An 11,562-nucleotide genomic window follows, 5' to 3' on the forward strand; every position below is an offset into this window, starting at 1 on the left:
GTAGAAAAAGAAAGGTAGATTGAGATTTTTATTGATCTCAAGTTTAAGAACAGAAGAATGAAACTATGTCACTGAATGAATCGGAAACATGACCCACCGCTTATGTTTTGAACCCGTGGTCCACAGCTACTGGTGGTTGGGTCTTTTGTTAAAGCCTGTGGGATATTTAGGAGCTGGGGCTTGGCTGGCAGAATCCCCATCACTAGTGATAATCCTTTGGAAGTAATACATGCCCATGGCTCCCATCCTGCCATCTCTGCTACCCGGTTAAGACCTGTGTAAGCATATCTCCACTGTACCTGGGGCTACCATGCTTTCTCCACCAGGACAGACTAAAATCTTTCTGAAACCATGATCCAAAAGAAAGCTTTCCCAACTTTGGTTGCTTGTGTCAGGTATGTTGTTACAGAAGAGTGAAAGTTGATATGATACACTATTGGTTAAACTATGATAGATTTCAAGTGAAAATTCTTCTCTTCTTCTTCAACTGATATAAGGGGTAAATAATCTAAATTTGTTTCCCTTTTTCTTTCTTGGTAACAAAGAACAAATCTAGCTGAATCGTTCCAGAAAGAAAACCACAAGGGTGGCCACTCAACCCCAACAGGATAATAGGCCGTGAGGAACAAAAGAAATAGTTGAATTTGGTTGAGCAGAAACAGCAACGAGAAAGCAGAGTTGGTGCTGGCATTTACAACAGGCAGGTGAAATGAGCCTCCTGCGTGGACTCAGCTAAGTTTTTAAAAGGACTGGAAAAGAAACAGTCATTATTGAACCATTGAACTGTTGTAAACACGGCCTAGATCCTACTCATATAACTGCCCTACTCATTCTCCTGCTTTTTAAATGTAAACATAACTTCAAGTCTCTTGACTGTAGAATTCTATCTTTGATAAATCAACCCAAAAATTGTCAAAAATCAACCCCTTTTTCTGCAACTATGAAGTGAAAGTCACCATTAAATCAAAAGTACAGCATGGACACTGGAGGGCATAGAAGGCTCACAGTGACATTCATAAACCAGGATCCTTTGCCTCCTTTAGAACCACAAACCCCAGACACATCAGGAAGCCATAATGGGGTAGTTTGGACTTTGCTCAGGACTTGTGGGGTTTTACAGATTGCATTTACTCCTTAAGAGCCCTCTCCAAAATCACCCACAGTTACAAGCTTCTAAGAGCCATAGGCTCGGGTTCTAAATGTCATTTTCATAGTTCCTCTGTGGCATGTGAAGGAAATGAACACTGAGCTCCCCCCCCCCCCACACACACACACAACTTTGTTCCTTACCTGCCATCTAGCCCAAAAAGTGCACAGAGACAGCTTCCTGAGGGTTAAAAATCTTGGTGAGTTTTCTATGCATAAAATGATGGCATGCCTCATTTCTGTATGTAAAATGATTGTCTGCAGTTTCCTCCCTGTCTCTTTACTCCAACAAATACATTTTATAGGTCGTGCTATGTTCTTTACAACTCACCTAAAATGCATAATTTCTCTCCTGGTTATACCACTTATTTATTATTTATTTATGAGATTTATATTGTACCTTCCAAGAGGCCCAAGGCACTGCACAGCAAACCATTATTAATAAACATTAAACTCTTCTTCAGAACTATAAACAGTGAAGTGGCCAGAAGAGAAGCAGGGAGAATAAGAGGCACGAGAGGAAGGCCATGGTTCTGGTAAGATATATAATCTAGTCAGGATATAATGAGAAAGATGGTCAGAAGGCCAAGCCCTGAGCTTCTCCACTGGCCCCACTTGCAAAGAGTCTGACACTGCCCTCTGTTCCACACCAAAGTTTCATAATATCTCAATTTTAAGTGCAGGAATCCCACAGAGCTCCCAAGAGAATGAAAACAAATACACCTACACAGACAACCATGCTTTGAAAATTGATGAAAAGATATACATGACGATGTTTCAGAATGGAGTCACTGAATTGCTAAATTGTTTTTCCAAATACCATTCTCATTCAGTCCTCCTTTTGCTCAATGGCTGTGACTTTTAAAGGTCCCATAGACTGAGGTGTAACCCAAATTCAAAGGTTTTCCAAAGGAAAAAGTGACAAGCTGACCTCAGCTTCTAAACTCAGGCCAGCTTGATCTGACTAAGCACATTTGGACTTCCTGCATCGGGAATTGAAACAATGATGTGCAAGACGGTGAAACAGCCTCTCACCACACCTGCTCAAAGAAATAATCAAGAACAAGAAAGGACTGGGTGTGTGTAACTTATAGTCAGAGCAAGAAATGGGCGTCCCACTAAAGGAGGCAGATGATGTTTCTCTGCTCTCAAGTACAAGCTGGGGTGAACATAGCCCAAAGAGAAAGATCAATGATAGTATTGGTACTCATAGGAATATTTGTGGTGGTATTACTGAGCACCATGGGCCAGGCATTCTAGTGCTCCAATTACATAAGCTTACCCAGACCACATCTATAGAGTGAACATGGCTACTTCATATTCTAAACTTAAGGAAGATGAGAAATGCATATTTCATCTACCCTTGTTATACTAAGAAGTGTTTAAAGTAAAACTCAAACCCAGCTCCTCTAAAGTAGAACAAGCAAGCACAAAGAAGTCATTCGGTGAGTCAATAAAGGTGACAGGCTGAGGATTGAACACAGTACATTGGTCAAGTTCCCCAGTCTAGAATCTATTGATAAAGTGTTAACATACAACAGCCAGGTAGGGGCAACAAAGACTTTAACATAAGGCTGAACCAAGCCCAGTTCAGAAGAGCATGGGAAAGACTACCTCCAGACAGACAAAAAGACAGAATAGTCTGGCTAAGGTAGCCCTAGGTCCTCAATTGAACTGTGTTTGGTAACTGAAACCCACTGTACACTTACAAAACTAAATGTGTACTTAGTTTTTAAGTGTTAAATACTCTTTATTTGATATCATACATAAACCACAATAAATGCCTTTCAGTGGTAAAAGGAAGCATCATTGATGTAGGGAACCCTAATTAAAACAGCATTGTCAAGAGTAGTTCCTTTCTCGCGTTTACCATTGCCTGTAAAAGGCCAGTGAACACAAAGTGAAACATAGGTGAATCTTCTTATTTCTAGGACAGTGATAGAATTTTCCCAGTGTTTAAACATATTCATACACCCATATATGTGTGTGTGTGTGTGTGTGTGTGTGTGTGTGTGTGTGTGTGTGTGTGTATGTGTAAAACCATTCAATAGGTTTGAGACAACACTCCCATATGTATGGAAAGTAAAACATTACTAATTAAGTCCAATCTTATCTTGAGAAAGGGAGAGCAGTGATGGCATGTATACAACTGGAAGTGTTACTTTTAAAAAGATTGTATCCACTTTACAACAAGTCAGTTTTACTTATATCAGGGCTGCCCAGTGAAAACGTTGTTAGCTATTGATGATCTGAATTTGGTGTATGAATTAAATTATGGTATACATTAAAAGTCACGAGACATTTCTTTTGTAATAAATATGGCAGTGGAATAACTCATTAGTAGCCTTTTTAAGATAATCTATTAGGTCTGCCCTTTCTCCCTTCTTCTTAATTCCAGCGAAGATCTTTTTTGTTCCAAGTGTGTACTTTTTGGGATCCTCCAAATCCTCCATCAGGGTATCCTCTCCCCAGGTGATGCCTTGGTTCTTCTTGGCATTTGTGTAAGCGAATCCAGCAGCCTGGCCTGTCTTCCTCCCAAACAGACCTTGGAGGTTTGGTCCAGTCTCATACTTGCCTCTTTCTTCCAGTGTGACACTGGGCACACTTCTGAACAAAAATCTTCTTGCCTTTTTCAACATCACCCATTTTAAATTCACTGTAGTCTGGTCAACACCACCAAATGTTCACACTCTCAGACGTCCCGCTCTCTAGCCCAAGGACATGCCAGCCTGTGCCTATGTACTGATGTCCTAATTGTGCGCTTATACCAAGTTATCTATAGAGTTCTACAGTGGGGGATCCTCGGCAATGCTTCTGTCCCTCCCCCTAAACATGGTTATACCTAGAGGCCATATCAGTACAAAACACTTACAGTACATGACTGCTCTGTAGTATATGCTATAGTTTCCCCCACTTTACAAAGTGCAGAATGTTAATAGAATTTGCTCTGGAACTGTTCATATACATAGAAAAGCGTAACCTTATTTAATATGTAAATAGATGCAAGCTCTCTCAGGAAGGAGTGTGTACTTGTGACAACTACCTGAGGTTTGGACAATCATAGCAGTCAAGAACTTAGTCACAAGCTGCTAACTACTCAGACATGCCCAAATTAGGCAAATGTTGAGTGTCACTAGACTATTTCTGTATATCGCCTCCTTTTTCTGTCTTTAAGTATTATCTATCCACATCACTAAGTGAAGTTATTAAATCTTAACTGGATCGGAGAATGACCCAATTTATAAATCATTTCTTTGCTCAGTTAAACTCTGCTAAATTGATTTGTATGAAGTTTCCCTCTTAACAGCTCAGCATGAGAGGTGAGGTCTAAATTGTATACACAGGAAGCCCGGGAACATCAAACACAGTTTTGAAGGACCCGTCTGATCCATTGATATTTACAGCATGTGGTGGGTCATGGGTGAGTTCCCTATCAAATCTGAGCTCAATAAACTGTGTTTTGAGAATTTTCACCTTACTTGAACAACTTTTTACTAGACAAACTCTAGGAAAGGATTAAATAAAAATAACTCACTTAAATCTAACTAGACTTCTCAAAAGTCTTTTGGGGCTAGAGAAACTGCTTAGTCTTTAAAACTACTGGCTTCTCCTCCTGAGAACCTAGGTTCAATTCCCAGCAGCCACGTGTCAGCTCATAACTGTTTGTAACTCCAGTTCCAGAGGATCTGATGCCCTCTTTTGGCCTCCATGGACACCAAGGGCACATACAGTACACTGCCAAACAAGCAGCCAAACATCCACACACATAAAGTAACCAAAAAGAAAAAAATTTAAGAAGGCAATTTTGGAATAAACAAGTTTGATATTTTTAGTTCTCTAGGTGGAGTACAGCTGTATTGCCAGGGTAACTACAAAAAAATAAAAAGAAAGAAAAGAAGAAGAAAAGAAGGAGAAGGAGGAGGAGGAGGAGGAGGAGGAGGAGGAGGAGGAGAAGAAGAAGAAGAAGAAGAAGAAGAAGAAGAAGAAGAAGAAGAAGAAGAAGAAGAAGAAGAAGAAGAAGAAGAAGAAGAAGAAGAAGAGAAGAAGAAGAAAAGAAGAAGAAGGAGGAGGAGGAGGAAGAGGAGGAAGAGGAGGAGGAGGAGGAGGAGGAGGAGGAGGAGGAGGAGAGAAGAAGAAGAAGAAGAAGAAGAAGAAGAAGAAGAAGAAGAAGAAGAAGAAGAAGAAGAAGAAGAAGAAGAAGAAGAAGAAGAAGGTGGTTTTTAGTAAGATAAGTTTGTAGCGACTGTGAGTCTTAATTGCCTTCATGCCCCAAACACCAAGACCAGATGGACTTTTATACCAATGAACTATCTTTACTGCCTAAACTTTTAATTGTTTGAGTTTGATAAGTTTTTCTCATAGGTATTCTCCTTTAATTTCTTTATTAAAGAGGGTACTTTAATTTCTTATTACATTTTCCTAACATCTATCAAAATATTCGCCCCAATAGGTTATTGGGGAGTGTCTCAAATATAGTATCCTTGGTACATCAAGTGATCCCACTGTGGTTACAATAGTAAAAATGTTGGAAGGAGAGCACAGAGTAGCTAGAGAGATGAGTCATTGGTTAAAGCACTTGCCGTTCTTGTCAAAGACGGGGTTAAATTCCCAGCATCCACGTGGTTGCTCATAAACATCTCTAACACCAGTTCTGAGGGAATCCAAATGCCCTCTTATTACCTCCGGGCACCAGACATGCGTGTGGTTGCCACACATACTTGTCATGTAGGCAAAACACTCATATACACAAGACTAAATAAATAAACCTGAAAATTTGAAGATATAAAGAATCATCTAATTAATTTGACACTGTGAATTCTGAAGCGAACACTGAAACCACACAAGCTCATTTTAGCGGTGACCAGGTAGCAATGCCAAGGTTTCAGTTAGCATTCAAAACTAGTAGGCTAACAAAGAAGGAAGACTTGAAATCAATAAAATTTCACCCAAAGCTCTTTCTAAACAAAGTGAATTGAAATCTAGCTTAAATATAAATAACTACAACCTAACACACAGTAGAGTACAATGTATTTTGCTCATATCCATTTTCCCATGGTTCCACTATATTCTTCTTAAACTCATGTTCTCTTCTTCTGTATATATCAGGTATATATACAGCTCCTACTGAGTCCAGTAAGTTTCACTAGTATATACATGAGCAACATTTTAGGTGGCTTATTTTTTTTAAGAAAATGGATTTTCTCTCTTCAAAGCTTCTGACTCCATGTAGTGCCTCAACCTAGGGGTGGTTCTTGTGAGTCCTTGCCCATCCCTGATGGAACGCTCACCAGTTAGACCTTGGTTTGGTTATGTGCAGTAACCAGAGCTACTGAGAGGTCTGAGTATGTAACACCCCTGTCCAAAGACACTAAAATAACAAAGTTTTGGGCAATCTTAGAAGCCATTCTATCAGTCAATCAGAGGCTCCAAACTGTAAGTCATGTTCAAGTAAGGCACCTGTTGACCTATGCCCATGCAGTGATTGCTCTGTCACTTCATTCCTTGACCTATAATCACTGTCTGCTGTCATTGCGAGGTGGAGTTCTCTGGGATACTGTTTTTATTCAGATAAACTCTGTTAAATTTCATTTGTCCAAATTCTGTTCATTTCCTTGTAACAACAAGAAGAAAGGGGGCAGGACAAATAGATTATTGAACAAAAGTAATAGCCACTGTTATGGAAGACCTGGGTTTAGTTCCCAGTATTCACATGATGGCCCACAGCTGTCTGGAGCTCCAGTTCCAGAAGATCTATGGGCAGAAGCATACAAATGGTGCCTAGACATGTCTGTAGGCAAAGCACCCACGTACATAAAATATGAAGGTTTTAAAAATAAGAGGAAGTAAACAATTTGCCAAATTCATTAAGGTAGGAAGAAGTAGATATGGGTCCTGCATCTATAAAGCCTTGCTCCAGAAAGCATCATCAAAACCTTAATGCTCTGTGCTTCTAGAACCTAGTCCTACTCACACTCTTCCAAAGAAATGACACCTTCTACCTGAGCTGGTGGTCCTCCCTTCCAAAAAGAAAGGGAACAAAGATCATTTCCTTTGCCCTAAAGGAACACCCTTTCTATAATCCACCTGAGCAGATGAAAATTATCTCGAAGTGAAGACCATTTAGCGGAGATGTGGCACAGAATCCCTGCTGGCCAAAGCATACTCAGACACCCTTTCAAAGGACCTTTACATCATAGCACTCATCCTCCCATGGAGATGCCTTGTATACGGCAGTCATAGCAAGAGCATCAAAGCTCCTGTCCTTCTTTGCAGGTCTGGAATTAAAAGCTTGGGACCAAAGCAGCCTTGGCTATGCAGAGGTGAACCTGTCTTCTGTCACTCTTCCTAGAAAATGTTCCCCATTCAGATGGCTCCCTTCTCATTCTTTTTTTTTTTTTTTTTGGTTCTTTTTTTTTCGGAGCTGGGGCCGAACCCAGGGCCTTGCGCTTCCTAGGCAAGCGCTCTACAACTGAGCTAAATCCCCAACCGTCCCTTCTCATTCTTTAAGCTTTAGGTGAAATGACACTGCTTCTGTTGTCCTGGGAGGGTTTCCAGCCTTCCTCATAACTCATCATTGGTAACTGATGGGCAGTCCAGCCTTTATACAGTCAGAAATTATTTAATTGACTGACCTGTTTCCATTCATGTGTTAGTTCCAGTAAGAAAGTCTCACACAATGAGCAGATATCTGATCTCTGTATCTTCTTTTAAAAGAGCAGCTCAACCTTGAGGTGTCCGCAGAGCCCTGCTGCTACTAGTTCCATAACTACACAAGCCTCTCTGGCCTCTTCTCAGTGTGTCCTAGGGTGGATAATGAACATTGGGGTTTCTTCACTTACAGCTCTGTCACTCCAATTCCCATACCTATTGTCACATGGTGGTCTCATGTGTCCCTTTCTATATTCAAATTTCTTTATTTGTATAAGGACATCAGATACTACCTCTCTACCCGACCCCAGTACAACTTAGTCAATTGCATCTTCAAACAGCTAGTACTAGCATCTGGGATGATCAGAGAACACATTTTAGTTGCTTAAGCCTCACAGCTTGGCATCATAGAAGGCTACAAGAAACCTTTTACCTTTCTTTAACATGGGGTTTCACCACACACTTCTGTGGCCACATAAATATTTTCTCTGTGGTAGTTGTTAAGAATTCCTCATTGCAAACCCACAGAATCAACTAAACAGGGCTCACAGAAGCTCACAGAGACCTAAATGATAACCAGAGAACCTTCATGCCTCTGACCTAGGCCCTCTACATATATATTATGGTTGTGTAGCTTGGTCTTGTGAGACTCCTAAAAGTGGAAGTGGGGACTGTCTCTGACTCTTGGCCACTCGTGGGTCATTTTGACGCCTGCTGAAGGAAATGGAGGAGGAATGGATCTGGGAAAGGGTTTGGGGGGCAGGAAACAGAGGAAAAAAGGAGGGAAAACTGAGATGGTATGTAATATATATGATAAGAATAAACAAACAAAGAAGAAAATAATTCTTCATTGTGTCAAAGGACAGGGGGATACACATGTTTTAGAAAAGGAAATGCAAGTTTTCTGTGTGTGCGTGACAGGCAGGGCATATCATCACTCTGTGTGTTCGTCCATAGGGTTAGAGATTGGAGCTAAGACATGAAGCTCACCTACACTTACCTGAAAGTTCATTTATGTCTGATAGTTTCTTATTCCTCTCTTATGAGCTAACCCAGGGAATGGGTGATGTGTTCAAGACAGTGCTAAACTCTGGCTCACGTGGAGCAGAGCTTGTTTCCCAAGTAATGAAGAGCTCTTGGAAGAAATTTACTCAACACTCTTCTAACTAGTAGGAGGAAACATCTTTTTTAAACACTTGGCAAATTTGTTCAAGAACCCAATCATGAAAGCAGCTTATCCGACCTAAACTTGACTTTTCAGACTGAGTGGAAAGCAGCTGCATCCCATCCTTACCCCTCACCCACCATGTCTTGTGTCAGAGGAAGGAGAGAAAAGGATGTGTCTTCTAAAAAGAGAAAGCTTCATTTATAGGCTTTAGTATTTTCTAGCTTTGCCTGTTCACTTCACCCCCCTCCCTTCACCCACCAGCCCCAAAGTTCGAGAAGATGCTTCTCCTACCTTCTACTTGATATGCAGCCGTGGCTGCTCCCCATCCGAATCCCACAGGGAAAGCCATGACTGCAGAGGTAGAATTATCAACTCCACTAACAGGAGCTAACTGGAGTTCCGGACTTTAGCCAGAGGAGTTTAGCAGCTGTGGAGACTGATGACCTCTCACCCCAGACCAGAGCCTCAGAGAACAAACAAGTGAAATAAAGAAGAGCTCAAGGCTGGAGGACCACATCAAGTGACCACCGCTGTGACAAGACTCTGGGTCATGTTGTCTAAGATAAGGATTAGGCTTTCTTCCCCCAGCTCTCTCCATTGTTCTTAACAGACTTGGACCGCCCGACATTATGTCCAAGTTAATCTTTTCTGTTTTAATGTAGCACATGGGCATGGTTTGTAAGTTACAAAATTCTTCTAGAGTATTCTCCTACCCAATCATTCCCCATCTCAGTGTGTGCCTGTGTGTGTCTTTGGCGAAAGGGTGTCGAAGGCATTGATTTATGGTTTTCTGGCTTCTGGTATGATTATGGAGGGGTAGGATGACAGCCCAAGCTCGAAACTTTTATATAGTCTGACTTGCCTTGCTCCCTTTGGCCTCCCTTGCTGATTCCTAGGCCTCTATTTCCGAAAGTGCATGGCCCCCTGTCTAACTGTGTATTATTTCTACCAATGGACAGACCTTGGATGGGTGCAGCCAGGGGTGTGTGTACATTGCTCCTGACGGGGAGACAGCACGAATCGGGTATCCTTTGGGACTCCCTGAATTAGCATTGCAACTTTTCTTTAAGACAAAAACAATCTACACTTAAAAGTTTATTTTAAAATATCCTTGTACAGAAATGGGTTGAGCAAAGAAAACTTGTTCTATTTCTGCAACTCTGGACTGAGCTGCTCTCTGTTCAGGGGATAAGGACTGAAAAGGGAAGAGGGAGTGGGAACCCTAAGAAGGAGGAAATGCTTAAACATGCACAGAAGATGAGGAGTCCCTTAAGGCACTTAAAATTCCATACTTGGAGACATAAACATCAGCAAGGCAGGTGGAGTTATTTAATCCAAACCATATTCAGTTCTGGAACAGTCTGTATAAACCAAATGGGGGGAGGGGTGCAAAATCTTTTCATCACGGAGCACTAGATGGCAGTGTTGCAATTATTTAGGCTCACAAATGGGTTAAAACGGAAAATTGAACATCTCAGGGTTTCAGGTATGCAGCAGTCCCTCCTGGCTCCATAGGCTATCCCAGACAGAACAACACCCTTCTCCAAGTTCCCCGACAGTCCCTAAAGTTATTTTCCCCCTAACTGCATAATTATTCTTCCTCAGTTCTGGGGATATCCCACAGATCAGTCCTTATACTCACAAATGTAACTGAGGCCTCAGGGGGCCTTTGTCACTAATGTGTGATATATATGGGTATACAGTGAATTAGAAATCGAACCTGAGCTTTTGTTTTTAACTGTTTTGTTGACTTCAATTACAATAATGAAAACTGGAAAAGTGACTGATGCCTACAATCCCAGCACTCAGACTGAAGTGGGAGGATGGAATACTTCAAGACATCCAGAATTCCTGGCTAGCCTGTGCTACATATTGGGATTCTATCTCAGAATAAATAGCAATGAAAAGACTGTTGATATAAATGATGTATTTACTTGAAAAATGTATAATTCAAAAAATATAGTAAGTCCACATTTTACATTTTTCCAAGGCTCATCACGCCAGTCTGGTTGAAACAGCTAGATGCATGTTCACTTCTTGTTCAGCGTGCTGCTTCTTGAAAAATCTACTATATCCTCACAGAAGCATGAGGGATGACAATGAAAGAAAATCATATGTTACTATAATTACAAAACTGATTTTGACCTTAAGGACTGTTAAATGGACTTGAAAACTCCAAAAGTCCATGGGCCATTGTAGGCTTAGATTTTTCAAAACCTACTTTAATAAGGGTTCTCAAACACTTCAACCCCCACCCTTCTTCTAGACCACCATCCAAAGTTAGGGAAGAAAACATGGGTAATAGGACAATGGGGATGTAGACCTGTTTAAAAGTAGTTCTTTGGGTCAACTCCAGTCGTCATTGCTAGGATACCAGCAGTCCAGTTTAGTTGTATCAGCAAACACAAATTAGCAGCAGCAGCATGTTACAGCAGTAACAGCCAGGCCTCCACCAAATTGGCACAAGTCAGAGGGGGCGACCAGAACCAGCAGGAACACCAAAAGAAGTTCTCTGCTGGGCTAAGGAAGCAGTGCATAGCTGACTATGCAAACACACCTTCACTGCCCGGTGGGTCCTATTTACACTTTCTCCAAACATC

At 41.2% G+C, this 11,562-nt stretch overlaps 1 protein-coding gene and 1 pseudogene across 4 annotated transcripts in view; both read right to left on the bottom strand.

The window, feature by feature from the left end:
* Positions 1–9,351, bottom strand: part of Gba3 (glucosylceramidase beta 3) — a 146,441-nt gene extending 137,090 nt beyond the window's left edge. The window contains exons 1-2 of one of the 4 annotated variants that reach the window (XM_087582544.1): positions 9,254–9,341; positions 7,779–7,947 (exon numbers count right to left, since the gene is read on the bottom strand). In XM_087582544.1, the coding sequence (XP_087438670.1) occupies positions 7,779–7,788 (10 nt within the window). In that variant the 5' untranslated portion in view covers positions 7,789–7,947; positions 9,254–9,341. 4 annotated transcript variants of the gene reach the window in all.
* Cycs-ps3 (cytochrome c, somatic, pseudogene 3) lies at positions 3,438–3,795 on the bottom strand (annotated as a pseudogene).
* Positions 9,352–11,562: the final 2,211 nt, after the last annotated feature.

Source organism: Rattus norvegicus, chromosome 14 (genome assembly GCF_021556685.1).
Source record: "Rattus norvegicus strain SHRSP/BbbUtx chromosome 14, alternate assembly SHRSP_T2T, whole genome shotgun sequence".
Lineage (NCBI taxonomy): Eukaryota > Metazoa > Chordata > Mammalia > Rodentia > Muridae > Rattus > Rattus norvegicus.